The sequence below is a fragment of the Ochotona princeps genome, chromosome 6 (assembly GCF_030435755.1).
Source record: "Ochotona princeps isolate mOchPri1 chromosome 6, mOchPri1.hap1, whole genome shotgun sequence".
NCBI lineage: Eukaryota > Metazoa > Chordata > Mammalia > Lagomorpha > Ochotonidae > Ochotona > Ochotona princeps.
The window spans coordinates 9359762-9377887 of NC_080837.1; the positions used below are offsets into that span (position 1 = coordinate 9359762).

At 52.8% G+C, this 18126-nt stretch overlaps 1 protein-coding gene across 4 annotated transcripts in view; it reads right to left on the reverse strand.

The window, feature by feature from the left end:
- Window positions 1–18126, reverse strand: part of ARNT2 (aryl hydrocarbon receptor nuclear translocator 2) — a 160225-nt gene that overhangs the window by 104144 nt on the left and 37955 nt on the right. For 3 of the 4 annotated variants that reach the window (XM_058665317.1, XM_058665316.1, XM_058665318.1), the window contains exons 2-3: window positions 8944–9058; window positions 3836–3883 (exon numbers count right to left, since the gene is read on the reverse strand). In XM_058665317.1, the coding sequence (XP_058521300.1) occupies window positions 3836–3883; window positions 8944–9058 (163 nt within the window). The remainder of the gene's footprint in view (window positions 1–3835; window positions 3884–8943; window positions 9059–18126) is intronic. The other variant, XM_058665319.1, reaches the window with a different exon arrangement.

Consider the following 18126-nt stretch of genomic DNA (forward strand, 5'->3'; position numbering starts at 1 on the left):
AGTTCACCTGGCAGATCAGACGACATGTAAGGCAGGATCCGTGAGCCGACGCAACGGGGAGATCCAACCACCCCCCAGCTCCGGGCGAGGGGGTCACAGCGAGTCCACCAGCAGGTTCCTTGTGCCAGGTTCCTCAGAGACCGCATGCCCTGCATGCTGAGGTCACAGCAATGGGCACAGCAATGCCAAGGGCAGGGTTGAATCCAACAGAAGTCAGGGTGATGGGGCCTGCACCATGGTGCTGTGGGCTAAACTCCCAAACTGGAGTGCATGTTCGAGTCCCAGCTACACTGATGCCTGTCTGCCTCCCTGCTTATGCAACCGGGAAGAGAGATAAAGATGTCCCAAGTGCTCAGGCCACTGTACCCACACGGGGGATCTGCATGGAGTTCGTGGCTCCTGGCTTTGGCCTGGGCCAGATCTAGTTGCTGTGGCCATTTGGAAAGCCAACAAACAGAGAAAAGATTCTCTGTCTCTCTCCCTCTCTCTCTCTGTAACTCTGCTTTTCAAATAAGTAAAATAAATACTTTTCTAAAAAGATAAGTTTGTTATGGTACAAATACCGAATTTGAATTCCACACATACAGGAATCTTCCCGAAGTTGGTCAGAGTGATCAGAGAAGGGCAAGTTCACCAGCCTCAGCTGCTGGCACCGGGAGCTGGCGGCCGGAATTCTGAGAGGCAGGGCTGAGGTCATGCCCCAGGCTCCCAGGCCTCACTGCCTGCTCACTCCTGTGTGTCCCTCCACACCCTGGACGCTGTCCCTATGCCCTCGAAGGCCCTCATCCCAGCCACCACTGGCTATTGCTCAGACTCTGAGCCCCCCACACCCAGCACCATGCTCCCCAGGTCCTGCTCTAGCTCCCACAGTTCAGCCAGCTTCTCCCGGGCCACGGCTTCTCACCAGGCGACAACTTTTTCTCACGGATTTCCTGCTGCACCTGCAGCCTCCCTCCTCTTCCTGTGTCTCCTACATGGGAAGCTCTCAGGCCTTCCTTTGCTGCCCTTTGCCCCTTCATCCACCCTCCTGGCAAACCTGAACCCCCTCAACCCTGCTTTCAGGGCCTGCACTGACCACGACTCTGGGGTCAAGGAAAAGCGGGCAACCCTCACCCCAGTCCCTAAGCACCTAGGTATACCTGGTGGACAGTCCCACAGGTAGATGGAAGACACCACCTCTCAGGTGAGGCCCACGAAGTCACACCGCGTCAAGAGTTCTCACGCCCCTGGACCCTGAGCCCGCCCACTGGGCAGCTCAGCCTGCCCACGGCATGGCCAACGGAACTGACAAGGTGGCCACTCGAGCTGCCCCCTCAGTGCCGGCTGCAGCTCCTTTCTGTCACATGTTGCTCAGACTTCCGGCCCAACCCACCCCAAACTCACTCCGGAATCTCAGTTCTCTTTCCTTCTCGTCTGAGGCTTCCCCGAGCCTACACGCCTCCTCCATTTTCATCCACATCTGAACGGCTTCCAGACTTGTCCCAATTCCTCATCTGTCAGTCAACTCTCAGCCTGGCTGCATTCCAGGTCTGCCCCTTGCAGCTCCTTCCCTGTGGCTTCATGTGGCATGTCACAGCCCCTGAGCAGCATGGGCCATGCATGGGAGAGACGGCTGGGGCCTGAGAAATGCTGGCACAGATGCCCAGCCAATGGCCATGCCCAGGCAGGTGCCAGCTCACACCTCAACACCTATTTCCGCTAGGTTTCCGTTATAGACAGCAAGCAGAGACACAGCCCAGGGGCCACACCACCTGTAAGCAGAGATCACGGACATGCTTCTTTGGACAGCAGTCACAGCTATGGGTAATGTGGAGGGCTGGGAGCTTCGTGGGGATGGACCCTCAGACCATCACCCGTCCTGCTGTGCCATGGCGGTGTGGCCTCAGGGCTTTTGAAGGTCGCTGCATATGTGGGCATGTGCCAGTGTTTCCCTCTTCTTTGTAAGGTGCAGGGGAAGGAAGGAGCCCGGGTCTTGAGTGCCTACCAGACCCGCCACTGCCAGGCTTAGCAGATCGTTACACCGTCTAGGGTTTCTGTATCTCCAGCAGCTGCCGAGACAAGAGGCCCTTTGTCTCCCCGTTCTGTTATTTCACCAATGACATTGACCTTCGGCATCAAACAGCTATCAGTCCTCATATCTGCCCTCCTGACACCCCAAGAGCCCAGGGATCCCCATTTCCTGTGGGGCCACAGAGTGTGACAGGACACAGTGGACTCAAAGCCCCCACCTCTTATAAAGGAGCCCCTAGAAGGTGGGAGAAGATCAGCACGGGCAGGCGGCACCCTCCCTGCTGAGGCCCAGGCACAAAGGGCCCCCCTTGCTCCTACAATGCACCCTAAGAAAATGGGTGGGCATCCAGGCCGGGGCTTCATCTGCATGGGATGGGGGGACGGCACAGCGCAGACTGGTGGGGTTGATGACCAACTGCAAGGTCCCTGGAGATCGCAAGGTGGAGGGGCTCTCCTCCCTACTGCTCCACCCCACTGCAGCCAGAGAAAGGAAGGGCAGGGTCTCCAACAGGGCAGCTGCTGGGAAGACGGGAAGTTCTCTACAGACATGGGGATCCCTGGGGATCCCTGGAAAGTAATGATATCAAGGCGCTGGCCAGACTCACATGAACGTGAGACAACGACCATTAGCAGGAAACACAGCCCAGACTGCCAGGTGGATGGGCAACCCAGGATGGGCCAACAGAGAGGACACCCTTCTAATCAACGCTGCAAAACACACAGGACTCCGGGGCCATGCCCTGCCCGCCGCGCGGCCAGCACAGCCACCGCCACCCGAGGTGAGGTCTGGGGCTCACCAGCCGCCGAGCGTGAGCAAGGCTTGCAGGCTGGAGGAGCAGGAGGCGTGGGCAAATGCAGACAGAGGGGGACCCTGCCAAGAACGGTGGGATGATTGTGCAGTCGCATCCAGTGGCCAAAACAAGTGACTGTCACGCCTGACACCAAGCGAGACAAAGCACGGAGTCCCAGGCTGGACCTATCTCATCACTCCTGCTCGCCCTGGACATAGCAGCACCAGCATTTGTGTTCAGCTCTCCTCTTGGCCTGGCAGTCCATACTCAAGACGACTTGCTGAGCCCTGCCACAGATGCTGTCACGTGGCCAGGGGGTAACGCAATTCTTAGGGCCTGTACTCAGAACAGGGCCAGCTCAATTTCTCATATTTTTTCATGGACAGAAAAAAAAAAAAAAGACTTATCTTTTCCTAAGCTTGAACTCTCAGTCTCTGTTTTAAGAAGAAATGCCTGGTGTGGTAGCCTAGCAGCTTAAATCTTCACCTTGCATGCACTGGAATCCCATATGGGTGCTGGTTCTAATCCCGGCAGCCCCGCTTCCCATCTAGCTCCCTGATTGTGGCCTGGGAAAGTGGTTGAGGATGGCCCAAAGCCTTGGGACCCTACACCCGCATGGGAGACCCAGAAGAGGCTCTGGGCTCCTGACTTTGGATCAGTGCAGCTCTGGCCATTATGGCCGCTTGGGGTGTGAATCATCAGAGGATCTTCCTCTCTGTATCTCTGACTTTCCAATAAAAATAAATAAATCTTAAAAAAAAAAAAGAAAGAAGGACTGCATTAAAGCTGACAGCCACTGTTTAACTTAAAAAACCAAACAGAATTAGGAACTGGTTACTTAATGTTTGGTAGCCTGGGTTGTGGCTTGGCACAGTCTTTGATACCCAGACTGCCAACCGGGACCAACCCAGGCACACACGGAACGGGACAAGAGGGACGAAACACAGCCACGGTAAACAGCACAAGCCCCCTGCATCCTCCAACACGGCTCGCTGCTGTCCTCCCTTAATCTTAGGAGAATAAAATCAGCTTACCTGGAGAATTTGCTGGGGCCTTCGCCATCTTCATCATCGAAGTCCATTCTGTAAAGTCAAGAGCACAGGTGAGCACTGGTTATGGGCACCACACTATAACTGGCCACAGGACCTGTGAGCTCCAATCAACCAGGTGCAGGTGTAACCCTGGGCTCAACACAGTATCCCAGGGCCGGTGTTGTGGCAGAGCGAGTTAGGCTGCCACCTGTGAGGCCAACATCCCTTATGGGCACTAGTTCAAGTACCGGCTGCTCCATTTCCAATGCAGATCCCTGCTAATGCACCTGGGAAAGCAGCCAAAAACAGCCCAAGTGCTTGGGCCCTGCACCCACGTGAGCGATCTGGATAAAGCTCCTGGATCCTGGCTTCAGCCTGGCCCAGCCCTGGAGAGTTTTGGAGAGTTCACCTGCAGACGGAAGAACTCTCTCCCTCTCTTTCCCCCGAGACTCTGACTTTGAACATAAATACAACTTTTTTTTTTTTAAAAAAGAAAGCTCCAGAGGTTCTTCAAGCAGAGAGGGACATGGGGATGACAAGGGGACGAGAAGGTCCCTCTGCAGTGATGCCCAAGAACCCAGCTGGTGTCCAGCAGAGCAAGTGAAAAGGGCACCTCGGCCTGCTGCCCGTGGAAGCCAGGGCCAGCGAAGGGCTGCTGCCGGGTGGCCCAAGCTGTGCACACTGGCTGCGGTTGGGATGCCCAAGGGATTGTTCGGATTCTCACTTTCCTGGGCCTCTCGAGACACACACAGAACCAAGTGTCCACGGAGACGGGTTTAACTGACATCCCTACCCTCCTCAAGACACCCAGTGTTGCCCAAGTGTGTTAATAGGACCCCTGAGGGTGTGAGGGCAGGGGAGTCGAGCACTACGCCACAACTGCACGCAGGATTTAGGGGATGCAGCTGAGTCGTCGCATGGCTGGCCTGGCTCTCCGGGCGTGCACTGTGCTGGGCTGTCTCAGACCCCAGTCCTCAACGACCCTGAGTGCCGACACGAGGCAGAGTACCCAGGGGATCCAGGCCAGGATGAGACCGGCATGCCCAGCAGACACCTGTCATGTCAGCAGCACAGGACAGGGAAAGGGTAGGTACTCTGCATCCACGGGTCAGAGCCCACGGTTGCAGCCTCACAGAGAGGAGGGTGAGCCCAGCCTGGGTCCCATGGGGGGCGAGGGGGTCTCCGTGCCTGACAGTGACCACAGGGCTGCAGCAGGGCAGGGCACGCAGGAGGCCTTGTGGGTGGCAAGCCACATTCCCCAGGCTTGGGGGTTGGGAGGTCACTTAAAGGACCAGGGGACTGAGATCAGATGAGGCAATGGGACGTTTTCTTCTTTACAAACCACATCCGTTGTTTGCGTTTTGTTTTGTGTGCAGCGCGCCAGAGTTCTACCCCGGAGAGGCACAAAACAGATCCCCTGCCTCTCTGGGATCTCAGTTCTCAGACGAAAGGATGTGGTGAGCTGCCAAGATCACAGGCAAGGGGAAGAATGACAGCAATGACAGCCGGCACACCTCTGCCGGAGCAGAGGGCTGGGGAGGAAGCAGCTGAGAACTGGAGAGACAGAGTTCTGGAAAACCCGGCACAAGGCAGCTGTTGCAGCGTTCTCCACGTCGTGGCAAAGCGTAGAGCAAATGCGTGGCTCTCCCAGCTATGGAGATTTCTCACCCCATACGCCACAGAGTTACCCAGTGGTCACCTTGGTCACCTTGCCTTACACCCGGGAGCTGAGCACCCAAATCCGCAGACCTGCAGAGCCACGCTGCCACCTAGTGTTCACTTCTGGAAGCACAGCGTGTTTGCTGTCCACAGCTTTCGCATGCTTAGAAAAAAATAGTAAATCATGGTACTCTCAAAATTACAAAAAGAACTCATGCGAGCACCTCACAGGTGCTCAAGTAGGGGTCTGAGGTTCAGTTTTCTTAAACATTCCTTTAGCTCCTGTGGTTTTGAATGAGATTATCGTACTTCCCTCCTACAAGATGCTATTCACAAGTCGGCTTTCACCCCTCAACCTGCACGATATTTAGAGTGCTTAGGAGAGAAAGATCCTGTCTGGTCCTGGGTCCAGGATTTCAGTGCAAAAATGGAAAGAGTCCCCAACCAAACCAGACTCAATGGCCCTGACTTTAGTAGAGATAGGCATCTTAAAAATATTATTTGAAAGGCAGAATTACAGAGGGGGAGAGAAAAAGTAACCTTCCATCTGCTGATTCACCCAACAAATGGCTGCAAGAGGTGGAGCTGGGTTGGTCCAAGGCCAGGAGCTTCTTCCAGCTCTCCTGTGTGGGCGCAGGGGTCCAAAGGACTTGGGCCATCGTCTGCTGCTTTCCCAGGCGCAGAGAGCCGATGGGAAGCAGAGCAGCTGGGAATTGAATCGGCACCCATGTGGGATTCTAACTAAAAAAGGTCTGTTCCCTGATTCAACAGAGGCATAGGGGCATGAGGCAGTGGTCCAGGGTCCTGGGACAGTCCGTTCAGTTGTAGCCCCAGCAAGCTGAGGGTATTAGAAAGAAGTGGCCCTCTGGATGCACAGAGTTAGTGCTTCAGTCCAGCAAAGCAGGATTCAACAAGAGAAAAACATGAAAAGCCAAGCACCTCTACCCTCCCCCTGGGCCATCCCAGGTGTGCCAAAAACATGACATGGGGCGAACCCAAGGTTGGCTCACCCCACTCCCAAGATCAGCAGCCCAGCGTGAACCCTAACCCCTGAGACACAGGGAAGCAGCCAAATGCTGCCCTCTTGGGGTTTACTGTCGCCACTGCAGGTTCTCTCCTTGAAATAACAACCCCAGGAAGCCACTTGGCTTTCTCTGGCTACAGAGTCCAAGTACATCCTCCTCTGCACCTTCATGTACCGAAGCATCTGGTTGATGAAAGAGAGAGCTCCCCAGGTCACTGCCAAGCACTGTGTGTTCAGCTGCGAGAAGCCCTAGTAACGAGCGGACTCTGCAGTCTTCAAAGGTTGAGCTGAAAAGGTGTTTGTGTTCACTAGGCTGCCAACAGGCCTGCCTCCTCACCGGACGCAAGCAGGACGGAGCCCCAGTGCGAGCTGGCAGCTCAAGGAGCAGTCACAAAGCAGGGTGTGGTTCCAGGCTCAGGCTGGGCCCGGGGTCAGGGCCGGGCAGGGGGTAGGGAGGGAGGGTTACTAGCAGGAGAGGGGCCTTCATGGGCAGGAACATCCCAGACCCAGCCTCCCTCCTCCCCATCCTGTGCTGACCTCTTTGTCCCCGGGGACACAGGAGCACTGAGACGTGAAAGTCGTTCAGTCATTGCGTCCAGCAGCCCCGGCTGGGCTGAACTGAGAGCCTAATGAAGTGGCACATCTGAGTCTGTAGGAAGTCCCGCTGCAAGCCCCAGGTGCGGGGTCTCCAAAACCCCCCAGTACCAGCACTGCTCCCAGGGGCTCCCAGCATCAGCCGGCAAGAACGTGAGCTGTGTGCGTGGCACCGTGGGGACCTCCCACCCGCACCACTGTCGCTCAGCCTTTGGAACCTTTTCACCAACCTGGAAAACCTCAGCCCCACCCGGAAAAGTGCACACACATACATGCGGTGGTCCTCTTTGCCTTCTAAGCGCCCCCCGCTACCTCCGGCGTTCAGAGCAGAGGCTAGGGCTCCACTCCGGACACCCACACTTTGGATCAGAGTGGCAGAGTTCAAGTTCCAGCTTCACTTCCTATTCCAGCTTCCTGCTGATGGACACCCTGGAGGGTAGCAGGAGCTGGCTCAAGCCCCTGGCTCTCTGCCATCCGTGTGGGAGATCCAGAAGAAGAAGCTCCAGGCGTCTAGCCTTGGTCTGGCGCAACCTTGGCCATTGCAGCCATTAGGGGAGTGAACCAGAAGATGGAAGATTTTCTCCTCTTCTTCCTCTCTCTGTAAATCTACCTTTCAAATAAACTATTTAAAAATAAATGAAATAAACGCAGTTGCAAGGCAGAGCATCACCCCAGCCCCTCTCCATCCCAGACCCTGATGCACACCTGTACCCCAGCTCCACTCCAAGCTGCAATGCCGGGTCGTGTACCGACTAGCCCTGCTGCAGGCCTCAGGCTGGGGGAGTGTGTTCTGCTGGAACTGGGCAGTGGGCATTGCCAGAACTTGCCAAACTTCTTCAGCTGCATGAAAAGCTGTCGCTCAATCGTTTCGCTGAGAAGCAAATGGAGCCAGTGGAGGAAAGGGACTGACAGCACCAGGCATGTCTCTCCCTGAAGGATGCAATGAGTGCGTTTTTGGTTTTAACTCTGTGTACGGCTGCAGACGCTGCACAGCGTGAGCAGATGCGGGCTTGGGTTCCCTCTGCTCAGCAATGTTGGCTTGCCCTGCTCGAGACAGAAGCGCCAACAGTATCAATGATCTTTCCTGGCAGGACAGCCTATGCTGCAAGCTGCCTGGTCTTCAGGAGTGTTGGAGAAGAATCCCTGCTACAGGAGCTGGCACAGTGGCACAGCAAGCTAGTCCTCCACCTGCAAACGCTGGCATCCCCTATGACTGCCGGCTCATGTCCTGGTTGCTCCACTTCCCATCCACTTCCCTGCTTGTTGCCTGGGAAAGCAGTCAAGGACGGCCCAAAGCCTTGGGACTCTGCACCCATGTGGGAGACCCAGAAGAAGCTCCTGGCTCCTGGTTTCGGATCAGCTCAGTTCTGGCCTTTGGGGCCACTTGGGGAGTGAACCAGTGGATGGAAGATCTTTCTCCTTGTCTTTCTACCTTTCCTATAAAAATTTTTTAAAATCTTTTTAAAAATTATACCAAGTAAAAATTTTTTTAAAAAAAATTCCTGCTCTATCTACAGGATCAACTAAGTGATGAAGGCTCCTGCAGGGGAAGTCTCACAGCCCACTGGGGCTGCAGCCGCTCCAGCAGGCTTGCAGAGCACAGGCCCCACGGAAGGACAAGCAAACACAAGTCCCCCAGCTGAGCGCTGCAGTTCCAGAACACTTAGGAGCAACTTGATGTGCAAATGCGGAGAGCTTACAAAAATCTAAACAGATGCAGACTGCTGAGCTTGGAGCTTTGATCCCACAGGAGGGGGAGGAACCAGAGGCCTCCCAGGCCAAGAGCCACAGGCCCTGGCTCAACCTTTGCCAAGTCCACGCCGAGGCTGCTTACCCGGAGCGCCGCTTTCCTCCGCGGGCAGGCATGGCCCCTGCCATCCTCACCTGTCCAGTGGCCGCCATGGGGGCAACAGGCAACGTCACTGATCCGGGGATGTCAGAAGCCATTTCTGGAAAGAAGAACCGAAAACAGGCTTTGTCAGTGTCAGAAGGGACCGGAGCATGGCCTTATGGGCTGGGTTCCTGCAGGCTGCACTGCCCACCAACAGGGATACCACTCAGAACCGGGAAAGGCTATCTTCAGGCAGGATCCCACACTTAGCGCTGGCAACAGCGGCTAAAAAGCATCAGTGCACTTAGGAGCTTCTACAAGGGATGCCTGTGTCCTATGTCCCGAGCAAGCAAAGGAGGTATCTAGGACCCTGAATAACACAGCCAATGCCTGGGATAAGATAGAGGGAGAGACTCCATCACTCCAGACAGCCAGTCCCCGCAGATGCTCCATCTTTGACATGGGGGACAAGTTAACGTACCAAGGCTAGCCCCACCTTGACTCAGAACCCCTCAGTGTCAGTGGACCCAGGCAGTACTAGCAGCCAGCAATCACACAGCAGGGCGCCCTGGCTCTCTCCAGCCAAGTCTTTTCCAAGAGTAAGAACACAAATGGAAGCACTGAAAAGGGCCAGCATCCTTCCCACAGGTCACGGTCCACGCAGGAGCTGCCTCAGAAGCCACCCACTTGTGGAGGTGTATCAGACTCAGTGGAGAGGTCTTCCCCGTCAACTTCCTGGGAGACTTCTAAACTCAAGCAACTTTGACTCAAACCAGATCAGGACAAGCCCAGAATTTCATGTGACCTCCCTGGTTCTGGTGGGTTGGTTCTTTGAAATGGTTTATGCCCTATTCACTTGTCTGAGCTCAATTCTTCTCTATGGCCAGAGGGAAGCAACAGCCCACAGCAAACATCTTCGAACAAGACAAGTTCAAGGTCAATTGAAGTCCTGGGCCCTTGAGGGTGAGAAGGGGTGTCTAGCGGTGGTGGCAGTGCACCTGCTGCAGCCCACCGCCATCTGCCTCCATCCTGTAGAATCCAGCAAGCCCCCTCCCCTTCCCTGCAGTCAATCTCCAGGTACTTCCTCAACAAGTTCAAAGTTCACTTGAGCTATTCCATGCCCGACTCCTCAAGATTTTCCTAGTCAACAAACTTGATTGAGCCATTCCGTTGTGTTCATAAAACTTTGAGAACTATTCCAGGTCTTTGTTTTGTTTGTTAAATCAATGCACACATTGCCAAAGGTGCTGGGGGTGGGTGGAGGGAGAAATCTATTTCTTTAAACCAACTGTCTCCCCTTCACACTGTTATCTACAGTGTGCGATGACCCAACAACCTCATTGCCTGACAATTTGTAATAAGAAAATTACTTTTTTTTTAGAAAATTGTTTTTTTTAAAGATTTATGTATTTTTATTACAAAGTCAGATATACACAGAGGAGGAGAGACAGAGGAAGATCTTCCGCCCAATGATTCACTCCCCAAATGACCGCAACGGCCGGTGCTGCGCCGATCTGAAGCCGGGAACCAGGAACCTCTTCCAAGTCTCCCACGCGGGTGCAGAGTCCCAAGGCTTTGGGCCGTCCTCGACTGCTTTCCCAGACCACAATCAGGGAGCTGGATGGGAAGTGGAGCTGCCGGAATTAGAACCGGCGTCCAAATGGGATCCCGGCGCGTTCAAGGCGAGGACTTTAGCTGCTAGGCCCCGCCACCGGACTCTAGAAAATTATTTTTAAATAACGAAACTGAAACACATTTAGTTCATTAGAGCCCCACACTGAAGGGAAGAATTATTGAAGCAAACCAACAGCTGACCGTCAAAGTCACTTTCTTCAAATGAGCTCCTCACAATAGAAGTCCCTGAATAGTCTCCAGGAGAAGGAGTACCAAGATCAATCGAGGAAACACCGTGAGCTTATCCCCTTCCTAGGAAATTCCAGCATCTGCTAAAACACACCGAAAAATCCTAAGGAACAAGCTTTTCAGCCTTGTACATGTCACAAATGTCTCCTGGTGTTCAGCTCACATCCCACGCTCACCCTCCCATCAAGTGACAGCCAACAACCTCACTCTCGCTTTTGAGCTTAGGAAGCTTCAGGCCAGAAGAGATCTTACCCAAGTCTGCAGAGCTACAAGGCTTTGTCCCGCTCTGCTCCCAGGTACCTCCTGGCTCGGAGAAAGGATAGGGAGGCAGATGTAGGTGGCAAGTGGTTTGATGAACATGATACTCACCGATCTAGTTTCCTTGCGAGCGCACAGAAATACCTGCTGTTTTCACGACAAATCTTGCAGCGCCAGAATACGACAGGCAAGGAGGAGCAACATGGAAAATCCAGTCCATTCTGGGGGCAGACACTGGTGCCCCTGGTGGGCCAGGGCGCCATCAGTCCCAGGGTGGGAGTGTGGATCCAGCTTGCTGCAGTGTCTGACTGTGCACCACCCCCAGCCAAAAGGCCAGTGGGCACCCTCGTTCCCCCACACACTGTGCAAGATGCTCCGTGCAAGTCAGCAAAGCAGCAAGGCCACCTGCTTTACATGTGTGTCTTCTCGCATTCAGACACCGCAATCCTTTTGACACGCATGCACCGTACATCCAGACCGCCAAGGAATATGGGTGGGAGGCAGCTGAGTGCACAAACACACCGTATTATCTACCAGTGGGAGGTGCACATGTGTCCCCAGCTCTCGTCTTTTTCATACTGAAAGACTTTTTAAAATTACAGAACTTTTTTTTTTAAAGCTTTATTGATTTTATTGGAAAGGCGGATATATATAGAGGAGGAGAGACAGAGAGGAAGATCTTCCATCCGGTGATTCACTCCCCAAGTGAGTGCAATGGCCGGTGCTGAGCCGATCCACAAGGGTGCAGGAACCCAAGGCTTTGGGCCGTCCTCAACTGCTTTCCCAGGCCACAAGCAGGGAGCTGGATGGGAAGTGGAGCTGCCGGGCCCCTCAACTCTCCTTTTTAAAATGTTCTGTTGGGCCTGGCGGCGTGGCCTAGCGGCTAAAGTCCTCGCCCTGAATGCGCCGGGATCCCATATGGGCGCCGGTTCTAATCCCGGCAGCTCCACTTCCCATCCAGCTCCCTGCTTGTGGCCTGGGAAAGCAGTTGAGGACGGCCCAATGCATTGGGACACTGCACCCGCGTGGGAGACTTGGAAGAGGTTCCAGGTTCCCGGCATCGGATCGGTGCACCGGCCCGTTGCGGCTCACTTGGGGAGTGAATCATCAGACGGAAGATCTTCCTCTCTGTCTCTCCTCCTCTCTGCGTATCTGACTTTGTAATAAAAATAAAAATCCTTAAAAAAAAAAAAAAGGAAAATTGAGACAACACCAGTGGTCCCAAATGCATTGACTCAGGAGTTCCTCTCTTTTCCTGTAAGATATTTTGTTGAAGCTTTCTCTACCTCATATCTTCTGGTCTTAGAATATATATTTCTTTTAAAAACTTTTTAAAAATTGATTTGGAAGGCAGAGTGCACAAAGAGAGAGAGAAATCTTCCAGCTGCTGATTCACTCCCCAAATGTTGACAAGAGCTAGGACTAGGCCAGGTTGAAGGCAGGAACCAGGAACCCCAGCAGGGTCTCCCATGTGGTTGGCAAGGACCTCAACATTTGGGTCATCTCTTTCTGCTTTCCCAGGAACACTACCAGGGAGCTGGGTTGGAAGCAGAGCAACCCTCCACTGGAGTCACGGGCAGTGGCTTACACCAACCCCACATGGAATATCTCTTTCTTTGTCAATTATCTAGTTTCTATATTGGCTCTAGAACTGTACTATGTAATGTATTTCATGGTGTAAGTTTCTCTCATTACTTCCCTTTTAATATTACAGAATTGTTCTCTTCTTTTAGGTTTATCCTGCCACTTTGATTGATTTAAGGCACAAAACGTAATGCCCTTGAATTCCTGGCATCACCTTGAGCCTACAAATGAATTCTGAAGGAAGGCTGACATTTCCAAAATGGTCTCTTCAACCAGTAACTGGTATATCTGCCAGTAATTCACTCAGCTCTCTTTACACTTTAAAAACAAAAAGCAGGGTTTTCTTCTTCATATATACTCTTCAGATTCCTCATTTGGCTTATTTATGGATATTTTGTAGAATTACGATTTTCCCCCTCAACTATTTTCTAACCAGTCAGCAGCTATGGAGACGACTCCACTGACGTACCACCCACTACCTCACCGCCCTGTGTGATCATCCTTGCAGACCTGACATGTTGAGTTCAACAGTTTCTGGGGTCACGTATTTCCTTCCATTTCACCAGATTCCTCCATTTGTTCTAATACTTTCCCATGAGTTCTAAAGGCTCAAGTGTGCAACTCCTGTTGACCACAAGTCGCTCTTTTAAATGGATACATGGTTACTTTCCTTGTCATGTCTTATTTCATTGTCAGGAATGCCCAAAGCTATGTTCAACAACAAGGGCCTATTGCAGGGAGAGACCACGGGATTTTACTGCCAAACACTCCTGATTTCAAATTGCAGTTCAAACATGTGCTGGCTGCAGCAGGGATTGGGCCACCCGAGGTCAAACTGTCCCCTATGAAATGTTCATAATGTGTCTTGAAGGGTTGGCTGTGAAAAGCCTGACACAGCACTTGGGACAAGTAAAAACAGCTCTTCATGCCAAGAGTATGGTGGCAATGAACAACCTTGCTTGTTTCTTGAGTTTAACTTGGACAAACTGCCGGTTTACTGTGTCAAGGAAACCTGCTCCTGTGCCTACTTTATAAAGCTTCTTAAAGGTGAGGATGTCTCATTTAATCAAAAGCCATTTTGGTGACTCACATCGGATTCTAGATACTACATAAACCAAAGCACAATGCAGTCAACAAACAAATTTGACTTTAAGAAGGTCAACGGAAGCAGGTGTGTTTGACGTGCCAATGAAGTCACAGCCAGGGATGCCCACCCCCTGTCACAGTGCCTGGATGAGTCGTGGCTCCCCATTCCAACTTTCTCCTCAGAAGCACCCCTGGAGCGGACGGCTCACGTATGAGGGTCGTTGCCTTCCTGACTTCAACCGATTTTTGTGGACATGTGGGGGACTGAACCAGTGAAAATGAGATCTCGGCCTCTCTAACGTTGATTTTTAGGTACAATTCAGTCAATTCAAACTAAGCAAAGTACAGATCTCTCTATCTCTCTCTTTCCTTCTCCCTCTCTCCCTCTATATATCTCTCTCTACATCTTCCCCCCCCACACACTCTCTCTCTCTCCACCTCTCTCTCCCCCTCTCCTCTCACTCTCTCCTTCTCTCCTGTACGCTATGCTCAGATCCACCAGTGTAGCCAGCTGTCTATCTCCCTGGGAAAAGAAACGAACAGCTTCCCAAATATGGTGACTCTCCCTTATGATTCAGGTCCTGGCATGTCCACCCGGGGAGGGTGATGAGGGGAGACTGCCAGCCAGGTCAGAGGGGAGAGTCCCCATGCCAGGGTTAGGTACCAAAGGCAGCACAGGCAGCTACAGCAATGGGCAGGAGCAGTCCTGCAGACGTGGTGCTGAGTGGCTCCAGGGTTTCCAAACCTTACTGTGAAGCGGGGCAAAGAGGAACCTGCACATTGCAGCGTAGGGAGAAGGCGTCACACCCAAACACCTGCAATGAGGGCTGTCATAGCCTGCACACAACTAAAACCTTTGTACCTCACCAGAGGATCGGAGAAAAAGTGTGTGTGTTGTGTGTGTACATACGTGGAAATGGTGTTAAAATATCAAGCTAACTTTGTTGCAAAAAAAAATGCAATCTTGGCATACCGTTGACACAAAACACAGTTTCCATGAACTTTTCAAGACCCTGTAAAGGCATGAACATGAAATTTCAATTTCTCTTTTTTGCATCCAAACTTGTCTGTTAACTGCATTTTCTGTGAACTTGCTAACAAACATTCTTACTTGTATGATAGCAGAAAGGCGGAAGGTAGAGTGAAACACGCCGTTGTGTTAAAACTTGATGTGCTGTGTTAAAACTTGATGTTTCTGCAGTAGGACATATAGGTTGAGTTTTACTTTCTCCCAAAAGCTGTCTATTTTTGAATCTTCTGGGTTTCTTCATAACCCAGTGAACATGTGTTGACTTAATGCTAACCTAATGATATGGTGATTGAATGACCACAAGCAGAATAATAACTACTTGCAGAGAATTCCACGTGGAAGACATGATACAGAAAACAATAGCTGGAGACCAGCACATGGTTTTTAACAACAGCATCCAGCACTGGGACAGACTGACTTAAGAACAGCACAATGTGGGGGGTTAGCATTGTGGCATAACAGACTACACTTTCACCTGTACCAGCAGCACCTCAAATGGAGTCCCAGCTGCTCCTCCTCTATCCCGCTCCCTGCTAGTGCACTGGGGAGGCAGCAGAAGATGGCCCAAGTGCTTGGGAACCCACACCCAGATGTGGGAAATACACAAGAGGCTTATGGATTCAGACTGGCCCAGCTCTAGCCATTGCAAACCATTTGGGGAATGAACCAGTGGGTGGGAGATGTCTCAAAATTTCTCTCTCTTTCTGCTATAACTCTGCCTTTCGAATGCATAAAATAAATTTGGAAAAATTTTTAAGAAGGATGATAAAGTTCTCTGTGAACTAAGACTTATACTAGGTGCTCAGGTGCTGCTACGCTGTTGCTACCATGCCATCCTCTCCACGCAGATCTACCTGCACACTCCGCAGTAGTCAGTCATCCTACAGATGAGGGGGAGGCACTGGCAGGGCCAAGCCTGGGGCATGTGTCTGTACCAGGCAGAGTGGGCTCATGGGGGAAGGTCCTCGCTATCACCACCCTCCCCTGCCCCTGCCCCCAGGTTGCCTTGGCATGGCTGAGTGACCTGGCAAACCCCTCCCCAGGGGTGACAAAACACTCCTGAGATGGAAATTTTGAATCAGAAAGAAGCAGGAGGAAGTTGAGTGGTACAGAGGCAATGTCCTAGCTGTGGGGTCCCAGTAAGCATCAGATCCCTCATCCACACAACTAGAGCACCCCCAATCAATCACACAGCCACTCTGGGGACCTCAGCACATGCGGCTCAAGGAGAGCTTCTTCTCCCCTGTCTTCCCAAGAATGTGGAGGTCCACATGTGTGGGTTTGGGCACACGTGCAATGCATGCATAATGCTCTCTACACCTTGGTTTTTCTGTCTACAAAATGGAATCATGGACAGGGAGGAAGGGAACCTCCAAACACAGCTGCCCAAGCCAGCCCAGTGCATGGCCAGGGGTCGGGGGGAATTGCCCACAGAGTCCCAATCACTGTCGCATGGGGCTCCCCCGCCATTCAGACCCAGGGATTTGTATCTGGTCTTCTGTGTGTCAACAGTGCAGCCAAGAGGAGCGACAAGGAGTCCCCACTCACACCCAGGGCTGTGCCTCACTGCAGCCAGGCCCTCTGCACTGGCACCCTCTTTACACGGCAAATCATCTGCAAACTGCAGGCAGGTACCAACCTCAGCCAGGGTCCCCAGTCAGGTCCCAAGCCCCTTCCTGGAGCAGAGGTGACAGCTATGCTCTGAGCCTCTGCCCTGCCAGCCTCCTTCCTCCCCCAGAGTCTCTCCCACGCACACACCCCACACACACATATATAACTCACACATCTTGCACACACATGGCATGAATACACATTACTCATGCATACACACCAGATATATCATATACCACATGCATACACACAGGGTACACATACCACATATGCACAAACAGGCATTGCACATGCACACAACAATACGACACCCATACTGCACACTGTGGGCACACATCAAAACAGATACATACCAGGCACACACATATATGCCAAAAACATTATACACACTACAAATACATCCACACATCAGATATACATCACACACAGCAGACACATGCATATGACATATTACACATACCACAGACACCACAGGTAAACAGCACACAGGCAAAAATCACACACACATATACCACAATCTCATAGGCACCACACACACACATCACACACACTTGCCTGTTTCTCTCTGGTGAAACACAGGCTGTCACTCCGGTGAGAGCTGCTCCTAAGCAGGGAAGGACACACCTGTTCCCCTCACAGCCCTGTGCCTCACAGCCCCACACATCCTTCCAAGGCCCGCAAGCAAAGCCAAGAGGCCCGGGCAAAGCATCCAGATCCTGTGGGCCATTTGACCACCTGCCAGGTTCTGCAGGAAGATGCTTCAGGACCCTCATCCTGGGTCTCCGTGCCCTGGTGTCCGCAGCACAGCCACCTGCACACACAGCACCAGCACTGTGGCTCAGCATTCCCGCCAACCCTGAAAACAGAAACTCCCACACACAGGGCCACAGCTAGGACAGCAGCAAAGGCCTGTTACCCCCTCCCCTCAACCACTCCCTTCCACCATCTCCAGCCACACTCTGGCCCCAGACCCCCCATGGCTGGCCTGGCTACCCTGTGAAGGTAACCATCCCAGGGCGGTCCTGGCACCCTCCTCCCCCAAGCCCTTAGGGTGTCCCTGCACCCTCCCCTTCTCCCCCTACACTTCCCTGGCAGAGTGAGGGGACATCATCCCCACCTCAGGCATCAATACCACCTTGTCACTATGGCTCTAGCAGCTCACCAAGTCCTGTTGTCGACTCATCTTCCTAGTCTTGCAGCATCTACCCAACCCCTCCTATACAGCCCGACCCGGGAAGCAAGACCCGACCAGCCAGGGAGTTCCCTGCTGCCTCAGCCAGTCCCTGAGTGGTCAGGCACTGCTCAGCTCTCCAGCTCCGGCCACACTGAACGCACCACGTACCTCTCACCTGGCACCTGGGGGCCTTTGCACGTGCTAACCCTTCTTCTAGAAAGCACCCTTCTGGGTTCGGCACGGTAGTCCAGTAGTTATGGTCTTCTGGTTTTAATCCTGGCAGCCCCACTTCCCATCCAGCTCCCTGCTTGTGGCCTGAGAAAGCAGTCAAGGATGGCCCAAAGCTTTGGGACTCTGGACCCTCGTGGGAGACCTGGAAGAGGCTCCTGGCTCCTGGCTTCAGATCAGCTCAGCTCTGGCTGTTGCAGCCACTTGGGGAATGAATCAGCGGATGCAAGATCTTCCTCTCTGTATATCTGACTTTCCAATAAAAAAAACATTTAAAAAAATAATTCTTTAGAAAGCACCCTTCGGGCCCGGCAGCAGGCCTAGTGGCTAAAGTCCTCGCCTTGAATGCCCC